Genomic DNA, 17,845 nt, shown 5'->3' with positions numbered 1-17,845 from the left:
CCAGCTAATACTATCCTGGGCAGTTCTTTTTTTAACTTTCTGTGTCTCCTGGAATTCTACCTCCAGAAAAACAAGGACTTTGTTTCATTCCCTGCTCCAAGCCCTACAACCTAGGATGTTGGCACATTGAAGTAATTCAGATAATGTTTGTAAAGTGAATGAGTGAAAGAGAGGGAGGTGTCATGCACTATTTCAACTGGTACTCCTGGGAATATGGCCTAGTGGTGGAGTGCTTGCCTCATATACATGAGGCCCTGGGTTCGATTCCTCAGCACCACGTATATAGAAAGAGCCAGAAGTAGAGCTGTGGTTCAAGTGGCAGAGTGCTAGCCTTGAGCCAAAAGAAGCCAGTGACAGTGCTCAGGCCCTGAGTTCAAGCCCCAGGACTGGCAAACAACAACAACAGCAACAACAAACCCCAAATATACCATCAACTGGTACTACTGCCCTACCATGTGGCAGTATGTGGCAGTACCTATTACCACCCAGATCAACTCCACAACAGCTCCAGATCTTTAGATTAGGGTTAAACCACATCAGGCTATGGTAGCAAAAGTCACAGGCTGTTCTGTTGACTTTGTACTTCTTTAAATTCTGTGATAACAAATCTAATCCAAATCTGAGATCCCTGGAAATTTCTCTGAAGTAGTTGGAACTCCTAAGGATCATCTCAGAATGGTTGTATGCTCTGCATATATGTGCCCCAGTGAGAGGAAACACAGAGAAAACTAGGATAGGTTTTGGAAGAGGATAGAGGACCCAACAACATAAACTTTGCAGTTGACTTTTAAATTTTTAGTTGAATATTTTATGCTGCTTGTTTTCCAGTAATATGTGTACAACATGTCTTCTGTTATCCTAAGTGACCATTTCAAGAAATTTTTAAATAGATGGACAACTATAAATAGATGGGTGTCATGTGTGGGACTCAACTAATTTAAATGGAAATAAGTAATTTTTGGTGCCATTTATTTAAATCTATTTAAGCTAAACACTGTTGGAAGTATTTGCTGCTGGTATATCATGATTGAACTTTCTTTGTTGACCTCTGGGAAGGTCTGGAAATAGCCATGATACAGTCCCATAGATTGAAATATGTAGGACTGATTAAGGTTGTCTTTGTCATTGTGAAGTTGCTTGATACTAAGTATCCCTATCAATATTTTAAGGCCTAGCCTCTTAAAGGAAGATTATCAATATTGTGAAATAAGCTTATTTTTCTAACTATAACCGAAGCAATATTTATCCAAAGTATTAAATTCTTTTGGAAGTCATTCTTCATTTTAGTGTTTTTATATGTGAGGCAAGTTTTTGTTGTGTGTTTTTTTTTTGAGTGTGTGTGTATGTGTGAGTGTGTGCATGTACATGTGCATGTGTGCACCAGTTACAGTGTTGCCAGGCAACCAGATATAAAAGCTTGTTAATTAAGTTAAGTATTATATATAGACTTGTTAGACACCATGGGGAAAGAGTGTGGATAGACTTCAAGTAGATAGAATTTAAAATCTCAAAAGTAATATTATAAAAGCCCTATAATTGGTGGAAAATTTGTGGTGTGGCTATATTTTTTCTTGTTTTAGCCATAAGAAAGAGGAATAGAGACAGATAAATAAAATTTTCTGATAGACTTTATGCATTAGAAGTAAGCTGAAAAAGAGAAAGTAAGTATTAGAAAGACAATTCCTTACAAAAAAAATCAAAGAAAGGTTGGACAAGTGGGATTGTATGAAACTGCAGAGCTTCTGCATGGGAAAGGACATAAATAGCAAGATAAATAGAAAGCACAAATTGGGAGAAGATCTTCACTGGCCATACAACCAATAGGGGCCTCATATCTAAAATATATTTATAACTCAAACAATTAAATCCCCCCAAAACAAATCCTCAAAGAAACAACCACCCTATTAATAAGTGGGCTAAAGACTTAAAGAGAGACTTCTCTGAAGAGGAAATAAGAATGGCCAATAGACACATGAAGAAACGATGAAGATCTTTGGCCATAAAAGAAGTGCAAACCAAAATAACATTGAGATTCCACCCCACCCCAGTTAGAATGGCCTTTATTTTAAAAAAAAAAAAATCTAATAATGAGGTTGGGGATGTGGCTTAGCAGTAGAGTGTTTGCCTAGCATGCATGGAGTCCTGGGTTCTATTCCTCAGCACCACATAAACAGAAAAAGCTGGAAGTGGTGCTGTGGCTCAAGAGGTACAGTGCTAGCTTTGAGCAAAAAGAAGCCAGGGGCAGTGCTCAAGCTCTGAGTCCAAGCCCCAGGACTGGAAAAAAATAAAAAAATCTAATAACAACAGATTCTGGCAGGAATGTGACCAAAAGGGAAAGCTACTACACTGTTGGTGGGAGTGTAAATTTGTTCAACCACACTGGAAAGCAGTATGGAAGTTCCTCAAAAAACTAAACATGAGCGCCCTATGATCCAGTAATCTCACTTCTGGGCATTTACCCAAATGACCACAAACAATGCCATAGTAAAGCTACCAGCACAACCATGCTCATTGCAGCATTATTTACCATAGCTAAGATACAGAACCAACTTAGATGTCCCTCAAAAAAATGTGGCATAGATACACAGTGGAATTCTGTGCTTCCATCAGAAAGAATGGCATTGCCTCATTCTTAAGGAGATTGAAAGACTTGGGAAAAAATCATATTAAGGGAAGTAAGCCAGGCCCAAAGAAACATAGATTCCTTGGTTTCCCTCATTTGTTATAATTAGTATATGTCTAGGCTAGTCCTAGAAGAGGATTACAATAGCTCTCAAGAGCTATGTATATATGATCATATAAGATGATGCTAAGCAAAATGAACTCCAATATGGAAACCAGAGGTTTTTCATTGTTGTTGATGTTTTTAATGTACTACATGAAGCCATTTCTTTGTTCTTTGGGGGTTTTCCCCCTATGGTTTCACCCCTGATGTCACTGCAACTGATGTTGATACCATTGGTATTGTATATATGTTTATGTGAATTAGTGAAGGGAAGGGGAGCAACAAAGTAGTGAGACAGATATCAAAGGATGAACCAATGCAACAGCGATATTCACGAGGCAATATGTTGTAAATGAACTGTACAACTTGTGGGGAGGGAAAGTGTGAGAAACATGAGGGAGGGGGTGACAAGTTTGACAAAAAATGTACTCACCTCCTTACCTATGCAACTGTAACCCTCTGTATATCACCTTGGCAATAAAGTTAAATTTTTGAAAAAACACAATTCCTGATGCTGTGGTAGCCATGTTGAGTATAAGCCTGGATGCAGTGAGCAAAAGTTCTCAGTAATCTATTGGAAGAAGGGAAAAAGAAAAGCAAAGGACAGCTACAAAATAAGAACACTATAGAGTTTAGAAATCTAAATTGTCATGCATTTAGAATTTGGTCATAAGGCAATATATACGCACATGGGTGCTAAAAACAAAACATTAAAAAACATTTCAAGAAATTAGTAAAAGTTGAAGATTGTAGCATACAGCCAGTGGCAACAAATCAGTAAAACTCTAAAGGAAATCCTTTTGAAATATCCCTGTACAGAAAACTTAGTAGCACATTCCCAAGATTTCAAAGGCAAAATCCATGTTGAATTATAGATCATTTTGAAAATAACTTACAATGAGAACATTGTGTATAAAAATTGGAATATAGTCAAAGTAGTATTTAAAGCATTAAGATAATTTAATGTTACTTTTTAAAGAAAAAATGAGAAATAGAAGTAAGCTAAGTATTAACATTAAAATACCACAACAAAACTAAAAAATATGGGAAAGGCAAAGAAGAAATTGGAAACCCTAAACAAAGATTTGTACACATGGTACAAAAAGAAACCCTGGTCAGTAAAGTCTGAAGTGAATTTGAAATTCTAGATGAACTTTTTACTTTTTACTAAAAATTCATGTTGTAAAGATGGTTATAAGAGGTAGTTCACCTGAGTATTCTAGTACCTGAAGAGGACTTTCCTCCTTAAGAACTGTACTGAGTAGAGCTAGTTGCACAAGTGGGTTGTGTAAAGCATTAGAGAATAAAAAAACTTGTGTTTGTAAAAAATGCTTACAGCAGAAAAAGAGGTAGAATACTGAAAACAACTTGTTGGGAGAGTTTCTATAACTCTGAAACTAAAACCAAGACTGAGACAGAGAATGTGTGTGTCAGAGTCAGACAGACAAGACAGGGAAAAAGAGAGACAGAGAGAAGGGGAGGGAGAGAGAACTACTAAAGTTTATAAATCTAACTATCTAAAAATACTAGAAAGTCAAAGTGAGCAAACTCTTTAAAAGCAGAATTTATTCTAAAAACACAGGCATGGTTGAACATCCAGATTACATTAATTATAACGAAAAGTCTGTATGATCCTCTTGAGAGCAGTTGGAAAAACATTTGACAAGATTTAACCATAGTTCTGAACATTCTTAGATCCGTCTAAACTCTAAAACTCTTATATACTAATTATAACAAATGAGGGAAACTAAGGAATCTATAGTGCCCTTATAGTTCAGTTTGTCAGTGGTAGGCTGCCCTGTCCCACTATGTCACAAATGTAGATCTTAAAATCTCTCATGGCTTGAACTGCAAATCATACGTTTAAGAGGTGGCAATGTTAAGAGTGTTAAAAGGAATAGAGTTGGATAACCAACAAGAACTAATATGTTGGTTTTCAGTGGAAGCATTTGTTTGAAAAGTCTGATGATACATTCTGAATAATTGTAAAATAACAAAATTATAGAATGTGATGCAGAGTAAGTTAATTACAGAAGATTGTCAAATGTAGGAACCAAGTGCTATTTGCAGCTAAGTTCTTAATTATGAAACAATGTGTATGTGTTTGCCAGATAACCAGTCTGCCTACTGAGTGAACTTTTACAAACTCCAACTAATATAATCCCCATAGTCAAACTCACCTCAGCTCCTTGATTTGTTCTACCCCATAGAGAAGAATTTCTCTTCCTCGTGTCCTCTTCTCAAGGTAGTTCCTTGTAATATGAAAGTGGCATAGTTAGAGTCTCCTAAGACTGGCGATAACTGAGCCCAGACAAAGTAGAATTTAAGCTTTGTGAGTTCCAGGTGGCTCTCAGTGGGAAAAGGATGGATAAGAGAGAGCAGGAGTCTGGCTAAGTTAAATAACTTTAACAGAAACCACAGTCTGGTCAGGAAATAAGTTGAATACAGAGAAGTGAATTAAGAGAGAAAGAAAGGCAAGGCCAAGATTGAATATCATCAACACTAGTGAATGTCTAGGACAGGAGGCATGTTAGCACAGAGGAGTATAAATGGAGTTTGATGGACCATCACATCATCACATCATTACTGGCTGTGTGATCTCAGACAATTACCTTGACCTTTCTCAACTTTAGTTTCATAATCCATAAAATTGGAATGAAAGAATAACTCACTTTGTGGGAGGGCTTATTGTGACCTTAGCACATAGCACCTGTGTTAATGAAGTTTGCTCAGAGGATGGAGCCTGTCTTACCTTCCACTCTGCTTTAAAAGCTGCTTATTAGATATTGGCTCATTGACAGTGGCTAGAAGATAGGCCAGAGGCAATGAAGTAGTAGTCTCTCCAAAAATCATAGGATAAGTGGTAGAAGACAAGTCACATGGCCATTAGAGTCTAGACTCATCTCATCTCTGCCTTCAACACATCCGCTGCCCAGCTGTGGTAAACAGTACATTCATCTGATTTTTTTTCTTAGTTTTCTGTCCAAAGGCCTTTTTGATCTCCTTCACATCTCACCTTCCCCAAATGTTCTTTGCTGTTGCCTCAAATTTATAAGTGCTGTGATTCCAAGAGTGTGCCTATTTTTCTGAAACATTCCTCCTTCTCCTACATAACCAAAGATCCTACTTAAAATGGCTTGAGGACCCTTGACTAAACATATCCTCCTGTTATCTGTCTAACCTTTTCCCATCGAATCTTTCACTGGCTCTGCTCATCCACACTGGCCTCCCCTTCTTCTGTCTGGGACACAAACTTGTCTAGCTCTTTCTCTGCTAGGAAGAACTCTTCACTTGTCTCCTGGCTCCATCCCTCTTTAAAGTCTCCTTAGCTCCTCCATAATGCCCATTCTGTCCTAATTATAACTGTCCTTCTTTCTCACCAGAGTTCTAGCTCCCTCTTATTCTCTTCTGCCCCTCCCCTCAAGTACTCATCACCTTTAGTTCTGTATAATTTATTTTCTTATTACTTCTCTGTCCCCCATTAACCTGTATGAGGGCAGGGTTTTTGTTTTCTCTCTTTACTAACTTGTGCTGAGCTGATGGAAGAACTGATGCTCAATAAATGTTTGTGAATGAACTTCTTATTATAACTGTGGAGTGTGACTAACCTCTGATTAGTATGTTTCAGTTAGGCAAGAAGTAGTTATACTAAGAAGATAGCCAGTAAGTGAAAGATATAACTGAGTTAGAAAAATGACTGGAGGAATGGAGCAGGCTTAGTTTTGGAAAGAGGTTTATTCTTGTAATACCAAGACATAGCGGTGTGGCATACACTTGAAATCCCATCTACTTAGGAAGCAAAGAAAGAAGGATCTTGATTCAAGGCCAGCCCTAGCAGAGTTAAAATCACAGTGCAAGGTTATCCCTGGCAAAACCAAGCTATGCCTGTTGGTGCACACAGAGGTAAAAGGATCATAGTCTAAAGCTGGCCAAAGCAAAAATATCAGACTATCTGAAAAACTAACAGTGAAAGGGTTGAGATAAGGCTTGAGGCCCCAAGTTCAAACTCCAGCACCCCCAGACAGAGAGAAGAAGGGAGGCACAGGTTATAATTTTATCCTTGAGCTTACACAGGTCACTTGAACCTTTGCCAGTAGTTCTTTACCTACAAAATTAGAAGACTTAAACTAATGTGACATCTTGGGTCTTATCCTACTTTCTTATTCTGTTACTGGACTTTAAGAAAGACAAGTGCCCCAGCCCTACATGACATTGCTCTCACCTAACACCTTCTGAACTTCCCTGCCTCAAAGATCATGGAATACATGATCTTTGTACATGGATCTTGTCTTCAAGGACCTTAGGTTTTTTTTAAAGTGTATACTAAGAACTAAGTTATAGACTGGAGCTGGAGAAGCTAAAGCTTTGCTACCCTGTCCTAAAATTGGATACTCACCCTACTTTCCCCATCTTTAAGGTGTTTCAGCAGAGCATAATAGAGAAAGGATGGTGGGGTCCATCTGCTAGAGATGTAGAAGCATACACCTTGTTTGTAGGGAGCTATATGTGAATTCCGCTCATCATAGGAATACATGGTCCTAAATTCATCTCATTGAAACTTAAGAATTTGGAGGCAACATTCTTCCATGTTTACTGCTAAGCATGGTCTTCAGTCCCTGCAGTTGCCAGAATTTATTAGTATGTCTCTATTTAAGTATATACTATTTTCAAAGAACAATCCCTAAAACTCTTGAGTTCAGAAATGTGTCCGTTCATGCCTCCGTCTAATTTTTGAGATTCTTCCGTGCCATGCATAGATTTTCTCTTTGCCTCTCTTCACTCTGGGCATGGCACTAAACAATGTGTTCAACATGAGTAGGATGATTGAGAAAAAGGGAAGTTGAGGCTCACTGTTGAGAGAGATTTTCATGATTGAACTGCCTGAAGATTTTCACTAGATTTCTTCCTCTACCCTGGTCGTTAGGGAGTAGGTAGACCCTCAGGGTCATCTGTGCTTCTGACAAAAGTGCCCCCATTGCCCTGGGCACAAGCTAAATTCTTTCTCTCCCATTTAGAAGAGAAGCCAGATTGCTCCAAGGCCCGCTGTGAAGTCCAGTTCTCTCCACGTTGTCCTGAAGATTCCGTTCTGATCGAGGGCTATGCTCCTCCAGGGGAGTGCTGCCCCTTGCCCAGCCGCTGCGTGTGTGACCCTGCAGGCTGTCTGCGCAAAGTCTGCCAGCCAGGATACCTGAACATTCTAGTGTCAAAAGCCTCAGGCAAGCCGGGAGAGTGCTGTGACCTCTATGAGTGCAAACCAGGTACGCGTGAGCTCTGTCTCAGCAGCCTCGCCCCTTTGCATCAGAAGGTAGCAGGGTGCTCCTCAGCCTCCTTGGCCTCTTCTTTCCCACAGAGGTGGGCATCGCCACCAGTAAACTTTGAGTCTGACACTTAGGCTTTCTTACAAGAGATTAAAAGGCTAATTCCCTGGCGCATGAGTGCCTTCAGGGAAACCACAGTTCCTTGTCTCTTTCTTCTGTCTTTTTTTCTTTCGGAGTTTGCTTGCAGGGGAAGGTGGGTTAAGCTTATGGTACCACCGCTACCTGCTTTGTTCCCCTAGAGATGGATGGAGCCTGCATTTGTAGGTGTATCTGTTACTTGAAAGTACTACATTGAAAAGCAATTGTACATAAAACAGAAAAAACAAAACTAGTTTTAGGTAAGAAATGTACCTCACCATGTCACCAGTTTAACAAGGAAATAACCCAAATCGTTCCCAGTTCTCCCCATCTTTTACTTCATAGCATGTGCTAGGTTATCTTTGAGTGTTTACTCACCTTCTTTGCCAGTATTAGATTTGTTGTCATGTCTCAGCTGTTTCTTGCTTTGTATGATTTCTAACATCCTTGCTCTTGTGGAAGCATTTCTAATATGGTCTAGGTTGTAGCGATTTCCACTTTACAAGTTTCTAACAATTGGTCAAAGTTTTCCATTTAAATAAAAAATCATTACTACTTTATTTTTACTGCTAGGTAAATGCTTCAAGCAAAGCAATCCCTTGTCCATCTGAAACTGCTGTCAGGACTGCCTCTCTGGCCACTTGGCCACCATCCATGTAACCACTGTTGCTCGTCTTCATCTTAACTCTTCCATGTCTCGTCCCCCCTCTTACACAGAAAATTGGGGACATATTACAGTTCTATAGCACTGAGTGACATAAAAATACCAGCACTTGGACTGAGTTTCTGGAAAGCTGGGAAGCTTTAGAAAGTAGTCGAGAGTCATTGTTTCATTTGGGGACTCAAAATGCAAGTAAATGTCACAGTAAACAGTGCCTCTCTGTTTGCCCCTTTCAGTTTTCAGTGTGGACTGCAGCACTGTGGAGTGCCCCCCTGTCCAGCAGGCCGTGTGCCCCCTGGACAGCTACGAAACCCAAGTACGACTCACAGCGGATGGCTGCTGCACTCTGCCAGCAAGGTCGGTTTGTCATCGCTTCATCCCATTTCTTCTCTGTCTTGCCTATTACCTTCATCTAAGTACAGTATAATGCAGGCAGCTGATTTGTCCTTGGGAAACCTAATACTTCTGTTTCTCTGGTGAAATCACTGAACTGTTACCATTACTTGGTATTTACAGATGTGTTTCCTTAGATCAGAGCCAGGTGTCATCAGGTGAAGTCATTAATCCTTATAGATTATTCCTGTAAGGGTGCTTGTGTACTTGTGAAGGCTGGGAACAAGACAAACAAAGCTGCCCCTTGTACCTAGCTAAGGAGGTAGTGATGTGTCTGTCACTAGTGGACACGTCATTTGATCCTCTGCAGTAAATCTTACAGGTGCTTAAGCAGTATGTCCGGTGTGTGGTGAAACATTACACACATTCATAGAGCTACTCTCCAGGAACCTTCAACATCTAGAATCACACATCTACCCAGATCCATTTCTTACCAAGGCAAAAAAGGCACCTGCATTTGTATAATGTTTTCAGAAGTAACAAACGTATCTCTTTCTGGCTTGGTGAGAGTAAAGTTGGTAACATTTCAATGAGCGCCACTAGGTTTTGTCCTTGACAGCCTGCAAAAGTATCACTGTGGAGCTAGCTGGTCCTTAGTACTTTGCTTTGGGGTACACTATTTTAGAAACATAACTTGAAGTCTGCTCCCCTTCTCTGTCCTCCTATCCTCTTCTCTTCCATGACTTCCCCACTACTTCTTTTGCAAGTCACTATGTTATCTCTATGAGAAAGTAATCATATTTCTTTCAACTTTACTTTTACACATGATATCCAGCTAAAACTCTACCTTCCTTAACTTCATTTCTATCCTCTTCTCCTCCAGTCCTAGGCCTAAAGACAGGCACTTCTGGCTTTGTTGTTTGAGTAGTTGTGATGAGAGAAATGGTTTGATAAGCTGGGAATACATGAGGTCAATAGTTAAAGTAAGTGTGTTAGTCATACTTTGATTGCTGTGATAAAATACCTAAGCGAAACAAAGTAAGGGAGGAAGGATTGATTTATTTTGGCTCTTGGTTTCAGAGGTATCATGTCCATCCTTGGGGGTGAGGGCTAGGGAGGGCATGGCAGGGAAGAGCAGCTCTTGTCATCACAGTGACCAAAAATGAGAGGGGGAAGGAGGAATTACTTAATCTCCTTGTTAATCATCTCTAGAAATCACCAAATCCACCCCCCCCCACACACACTCAGAGGTGTGCTTTACTAATCTCCTAGGCATCTCAGTCTAATCAAGTTGACAATCAAGATTAACCATCATAGTAAGTTTCAAGGTGTTTTTTTTTTTGTCTGTAATTAGAGTAGACATCCAGAGTTTGTTCTGATAATTAACTTTTTTTCCTTTCTTTTCTTGAGAGACATTGGGTCTTTTGTGGATTAGCCTTTTGTTCTGTCAGAAACCTAAGATTCTCTCAAACATATCCTTTATACTCTGTCGTAGAACCATGCAAAGATTGTTGTGAAGATAATGTGCTAAAGTGATGCCAGAGCCTTCTTATGACATTGGAATATAATAATTTATGGGAAAGGGGTAATATATTGTGCACACAAATAAGGCATCACTAATCATTGGAGGAGAAAAATGGAGCATTGCTGAGGGTAACAGATGTCCCTTTAAGGTCTTCATTTAAAAAAAAAAAAGAAGAAGAAGAAGAAAGAAAGAAAAGGAAAGGTGGTAAATTGTATTGGAGAACCTAATTAATCAAAGCTAAGCCAGTTGTTAGCAAGTAGTTCTTGAGTGAGGAAAAGGATCAGCTCATTATTATAGAAGTGATTTAGCACATCTGCATATGGGAGATGAAGTAGGCTATTGTTCAGCCCCTCTGGGGGTTCCAAATGGGTAGTAGCTATAAGTAAACCTACTGAATCTCACAAGTAGTGATGCTGACTGATAATGACTATGTCTTGATGAAGACTGAGCTCCATGGTGCCGGATAGATGGTTTTCCATTTGGATGGCCATCTACCAGTAATGCTTAAAAGAAATGTAATGTTGGAAAGAAAAGTGAGTTAGATGCCTTCTATTTTATCCTCAATCATCTGTAAGACTAGTAAAGGGGAATCTTAGGATGGTGATTATCAGCATAATTTTTGACTTAGGCATTCAACTGAAGAATGCTTAAAGGTAAATGTGCCTCTAATGATGAAATTGGAAACATGGAAAAGGAAATCATTCAAAGCTCCACTGTAAATGATTTGCAGAGAAACTATAGGTTCTCACAGCTCTTTAGTTTCCTGTATTTCAGATAGTCAGTGACCCGTACTGGTCCCTTGCCCTTGCTATACATGCAGCCTTTGTTCCTGCCTGATCAGGCCCACTCCCCAAGCTTTCTCATGCTCTGGACCTTTGCATTTGCAGCTGCCTCTTTCCGGGTAACTTCCTTCCACCTAGACAGCTTCTGCCCTCTTTTACCATCACAGCTCCTTCTCTTTGAGGTGTTTGTAGTCTTCAGTCCTAACTTAGGTGTCCTTCATAAAGTATGTATAGCCTCTACTACCTAGATGTAATATGGTCATCTGGTACTTATTGAGGATGGAAGGAAGGAAGGAAGGAAGGAAGGAAGGAAGGAAGGAAGGAAGGAAGGAAGGAAGGAAGGAAGGAAGGAATTGATGAACAGCCGACTCTTAGCCAAGAAGTTTACATGTTAAAGAAAAAAATATGAATGAGAATGTTTTGTTTCTGTTATCCTCCTGCCATTAATTGGTGGTACTGTTCCTCATCTCACTTTAAAGCTATTACACTCCTCCCCCAGGCCCTTTCTTTTTATGGCCTGGGTACACAGGCCATAAAGAACCCCTCGGTTGAGCACTGTGCTCCATGTGACCAGCAGAAGTTGTCTTTTGCTCTCCATTCCACCTTTTCTAATATTGTTCATCCTGCAGGACTCCAATTAAGTTCCACTTTATCCACGTCATCTTCATGCTTCAACTAACACCTACCCTACCCCCTGAGAACTTCTGACATATCATTTTCTATTTTAGCAATTAATCATATATTTCCTTATACTATTAATCGTTACACACCTATAGTCTTATCTCACCAGCTAAATGATTCAGCAATATGTCTTCTTTTCCTCTGTACTGCATTAATATTGAATGAGTTGGTAAATTCTGAACATGCTCAGGTTGTGGCTTAAAGCTGTTTATCCAAGCTTAACCTATTTAGTGGGTTTCCACTTATTAAGGAAGATGAGAGAGAAGTCATATTTGGATAAGAAGAAAATCTCAAACAATTGTGGAAATAAAAATAAGAAACCCTAATATGTAGCAATAGTGGTAGTATTTTAAGAGGGAAAAACCTGTATAACTTTATTCTTCTCTGTGAGCTATGTGAAATGTTCATTCTTTAAGAGCTTGGTTTTAGGCATAATAAAAACCTGTTGTGATTATTGACATTTACCTACATAAAAAGAACACTGCTAAGAACCTAGAGTTGTTGGAATTTAAAGTTGATTATTGGACAATTCTGGGTAGAAGGAGGCTCAGTTATGACAGAATAAGCTAAAATATTTGAAACTTCAGATCTGAGAATTAGCCTTTTGTAGAAGTAGCAATCTCTTTTTGAAAGAATTTGTTATATTTTCTAAGACTAGGAAAAGAATTCACCTTCTGTTCTCTCCTCAACAAGACTGTATCACTCATCCATGCCCCTAGCTGCTTATTTCTCTCTGACCTCTTGCTTAGTTTCTGAATTTTGTCTTGAGTTACGTGTTTCAACTTTACTTATTCATCATTCCTCACTCATGAAACATGAACTGAGTCCTTACAAGTGGCACACTCTAGATGTTCTTATCGTGTCTGGAAATCACTTTCCACTTCCACCCCTGATAAGTACTACTTTTCCCTCCTACTCTTGACCTTTCTAAGAGCAGATTATTCCTTTTTGTCATGAAGCATCTCTGCCTTTTCTTAATGGCCCATCCTTGACTTTGGGCTCTTCTGTGTCTAGTCCCCTGAGCCTCTTCCTGTAGAGACAAAATTTTCGTATGTGATACACTTTTGGCCATTATTAATTTCCTAGTCAATCTGGTTGAGAGTTCCTGGCACCCTGTCATGTTTTTTTCATCTTTTTCTATTGGTATCATGACCTGTCAGCTACTGGCAGCTCTTCATACCTTTTGGGAAAGGTGGAAAGGGATAAGAATTGGTGACTCTGGGCCTTATATGGTCTCTGCCCAGTAACAAAAGGGAAAATGGGAACTATTAGTGAGTCTATGGACGTGTGTGTGTGTGTGTGTGTGTGTGTGTGTGTAAATAAATGCTGGCATGCATAGAGAAATTGAAGTCATATACATTGATACAAGAGATATGGGGAGGAAGATAAACAAGAAAATCTTTAAGCAGTATGTAACATACAATAATAGCGCCAACATTTAAATATGCAATGTGCCTTGCTATTTGCAGAACATTTTCATTCTTGTTTTTATTTTATCATTTTTAACTGCATGAGGTATTAATAGATAGGAAAATGGAGGTGGAAAGAATAAGTTATTTGTGAAAAATCACAGGTGTTCCTAGCTATAGGGGTGGAACAGGGTCTAAGGCTTCAGTCTGTGTTCTTTGAAAGCCTGTGCTCTTTTGGCTACAGTATTTTAAAGTAATGTTCCATTGATTTTATATCCACAAAATAAATCAGCAAATATGAATTTATATCTCCCTGACATATTTATGCAAATTAACAATATATACCTGTTACAATTATTTCTTGCTTTATAACAAGCCACCTCTAAAAGTAGTCCTCGAAAACAACAAACATTTTATTTCTCACAGTTCTGTGTGTTGATTGTGAAGTTTCTGTGGTCAACTGGCTGGTCACTGCATCTGGACATCACTCACATGTGGGGAGCGCAGCTGGGCTAGCCAGAAGGGCCTTTCCCTTCTCATCTGGTGATGGAGCAAGAAAAGTAATGAAGCCTTAGAGACCAGGAATTAGAAATCACACATCCCCTTTTGCCACATTCTGTTAGTCAAAGCGAGTTACAGGCTGAGACTTTATCTAAAAGATAGGAGGGCAGGTACTACTTCTTAACAGAAGAAACTGCAAATAGTTTGAAAATATTTTTCATCCACCACGGTATACATTTAAGCATAACAAGTGCCATTTAGATTTTATTTTCTGATTGCAGAACATTGATAGAGTACTACAGGTGCATGGCCCTTTCCCAAAGATTGATCTTCTGACCCTGGAGCCAGGTCTTCAGGTGTGACTTAGACAATCTTACAGTTAAGTTCCCTGGCCCCTAAACACCAGCCTCTGCTTTCTTCCCTGCTTGCCCATTGGTAGCTCTGCTGGGAGTAGATATGTGAGCAGACTGCCTCTGAGTATCACTTAACAGACCATCATTCTATCTCCTGTCATCTGAGCATCACTTAGCAGACCATCATTCTACCTCCTGTCATCTAGGAATATTGTGACCACCTGGTTAAACTGGATTTAATGCTATTTTGGGGGATGGGAATGCTAGATCTGACTGATAAAACTAGATGAAGTTTTAAAATAAAAACAAAACTTTGATAGATGATGCTTAGAAAATATAATGGTTAATCTTACTTGAGAGTGGAGGGTAGATCTACATGAGCTATAGATCTATTTGTCCATGTGCTCTGTTACCTATCACAAAGCCCAAACCACAACCCAGATAGGCTATTTCACAACATCACAACTTTTCCCCACATTCCTCATTCTTTGCTATCTGGAATTTTATACTCTTTGTTTTCCCTCAGTCATTGTTTATGGTATTAAAAAACTTAAAATAGGGCTCTTCTTGGTGTTTCAAACTTGCTCCAGGCTCCTTTTCCAGAACAGAGATCCACAACATTTATTATGTCCTGATTTTTTATTTCTGAGACACCATACCAGAAATCCTATTTTATTTTCAAATCAAAATTATAAATATAAAATTTATAATATAAATTATATAAATATATAAAATTATAAAATTTTATAAAAAGCATTTTAAAAATGCTTTTCTTTAAGGTATTTTTTGGATTATATTAGTAAAAATGACAATCAAATGTGAGTTCTATTTTCACCAAAAAATTTAGTAGATATAATAAGCATAAACTTCTCAATAGACTTCAGAGGAAGTGTTGATGAACCTGAGGTTTTCTAATTTCATAGATGAAGCACATGGAACTGAAAGGACCCTGCCCAATGCAGAGGTAGAGCCAGGCTGGATGAGCACAAACCAGTAGACCACTGCTTCTGAGGTCCTGAACTAGTCCTCCCAATCTTACCACTCAGAAAACCTGACTTTCCATGTTATCATTGTGTGTGAGCAAATGTGTATGTAAGTCACTTGGTAGCTAGAAAATACTAATCTCCACTTTGCTCAAAATGGATGTTAAAAGTGTTGTAATCCATGAATGAATTTGTCTGAATTGGGGTTATCTCCTCACACATTATGTGGGTCTACTATCTTATCTGAGAAGGGAGGAGATCAGGAGTGATTCCATGATCTTAAAAGTAACTTCTACCTCTCAATTCTTGGAGTGGGAGTAAAGGGGGCGGAGAGGGGGAGTTTTTTAGAAATTCTATGGGACTAACAGATGAGTAGCATGACAGCAAAGGGACCCCTTCTCTGAAGTCATAAAAACATGGTACCTTTTTCATTCTCTTAAGAAAAATACTGAGAAAATGCAAAGTGATATTAGTAACTATACTAAACTAATGATTGAAGTCAAGGTAATCAGAACTGGTTGGGTTGTGAAATCCGGGTGAAGACCTACAAAAGATTTTAGTCATGGTAGTAATAACTGGTTAGATGCGAAAGCCAGGTGATAATCAGTAAAATCAATTGCCTGTTGTATTGATGGCTTCCTGACTGTTACTACATATAGGTTTTCACATCAATGGATAGATCATACCTTCCTAGTAGGAGAAAAGAATATCCAGCTAATGGTAAAGCTACCTGATCAGGATTTACTCTGTAAAATGGCTTTCTAAGGGATTGTGGCTATCTCTGCCTATCAGCCTGTAGGTGGGAGGTAGTGTGTTCATGGTCTTATATGCCCCTTGTTTCCCTGCATGAACTACATCAACCACACATAGGTGTTCATGGCTGCTCCCTGGCCCCAGGACCATATTCACACTCTCATCTATGGTCACGACATCATTTTCCCTGAGGTTCAGATAATTTGCCCATTTTCCCTGTCACTCTCACCTCCTCCATATTCTTATTGCCTTTTACCTATACTTCATTCTTAATCATATAGCACATGCACACAAACACACACACACACACACACACACACACACACACACACACACACACGAAAACCACATCCTGTCATGTCAAAATAACTCCAAACACTGTAACTCTGGGTAGGAAAATAAGATGAAAGGAGGAATGATAATCCCAATCTGTTTGGAAGCTACACCACACTTACCACCATGACTAGAAGAAGGTCATAGAATGCCTTAATTTTGACAGTAACATCTAGATATTTGTCCTTAGCTGCTTCAGTTCCGAAGTCTCAATCCTGGATGGTTTGTATTCCCAGTAAGCACACTGTTTCTTGTGAAGAGATGGAGATTTTAAAAGGAAACTTTCTGGAGTTCCAAAATTCACAGCCTAAAGCTGACTCATTCCAGATGAGGCCAGCAGAATGGAATCCTTGGCAGGTTCTCCCTTCCCTTCAGAAGCACTCAAGATAATTCAGAATTAATCTGTCCACATAGCTTCAGTGAGTGAAAACAGGTACAGATTTAAAATACTCAGGTCTGTTTGAATAGTTTATCGAATCCTCATTGAGGACCTCATAGAAGACAGATCATTGGGCTTGGTGTGTGAAGTGTGGAGATGAGTAAAAGGATGTCCTAGGCTTGAAAGATCTCAACAGATTGTAAGTATCACCCACCAATGCCAGTTGGAGGAACGCTTCTGACCTTTGGAAGACAGCACACAGAGTATAACTTGCCATCAAGGGAAAAAAAAGTTGAAAAAGAAAGTTAATAGACCTGCTTTTTTTTTTTTTTTGCCAGTCCTGGGCCTTGGACTCAGGGCCTGAGCACTGTCCCTGGCTTCTTCCCGCTCAAGGCTAGCACTCTGCCGCTTGAGCCACAGCACCGCTTCTGGCCGTTTTCTGTATATGTGGTGCTGGGGAACCAAACCTAGGGCCTCGTGTATCCGAGGCAGGCACTCTTGCCACTAGGCCATATCCCCAGCCCCAATAGACCTGCTTTTAACCAAAAAAGAAAGAAAACTGAATTTTAAATAATTTTAAATTTCGTCCAGAATATACCAGTTTTATGTCCAAAACTAGAAATGAGTGACCTCAAAAAGCACATACATAAAGAGAACAGCAGATAATAGTTTTCTAATTCCACCTTGTTTGCCTGCAGTTTCAATTCTTGAATCACCCAATTCCCTTCCTACTGAGAAATCAGTGTGTTTTCTTATTCCTTGCTCAGTAACATCTGTCCACCTCTGTGCTGTAAGTTCTTATTAAGAGTTATCAGCATCATTTAGTGTTTTGTTTGCTAAAGTACTTAAACTTGGGTAGTTGAGCTCTCCAGAGTTCCTTTAGGAGGTCTTGAGTCCCAGCCTTTAGTAGAGTGTTAGGGGTAGGAGGGGTGAGTTAGGGACTGTCAACGTAGGGTGTCATCAACTCAGCAGGAAAATACAGTCAATTCAGACCCTCCCTCGGGTGGTTTGGAGTGACTAGGTTCATGCTC

At 39.3% G+C, this 17,845-nt stretch overlaps 1 protein-coding gene across 3 annotated transcripts in view; it reads left to right on the top strand.

The window, feature by feature from the left end:
- Positions 1-17,845, top strand: part of Crim1 (cysteine rich transmembrane BMP regulator 1) — a 182,736-nt gene that overhangs the window by 82,258 nt on the left and 82,633 nt on the right. For 2 of the 3 annotated variants that reach the window (XM_048353134.1, XM_048353135.1), the window contains 2 exons: positions 7,741-7,983; positions 9,019-9,139. In XM_048353134.1, coding sequence (XP_048209091.1) covers positions 7,741-7,983; positions 9,019-9,139 — 364 coding nt within the window. The remainder of the gene's footprint in view (positions 1-7,740; positions 7,984-9,018; positions 9,140-17,845) is intronic. The other variant, XM_048353136.1, reaches the window with a different exon arrangement.

The sequence above is a fragment of the Perognathus longimembris genome, chromosome 8 (assembly GCF_023159225.1).
Source record: "Perognathus longimembris pacificus isolate PPM17 chromosome 8, ASM2315922v1, whole genome shotgun sequence".
NCBI lineage: Eukaryota > Metazoa > Chordata > Mammalia > Rodentia > Heteromyidae > Perognathus > Perognathus longimembris.
Note: the sequence above shows the minus strand (reverse complement) of the source record. Positions and strands in the feature narration are given on the sequence as shown.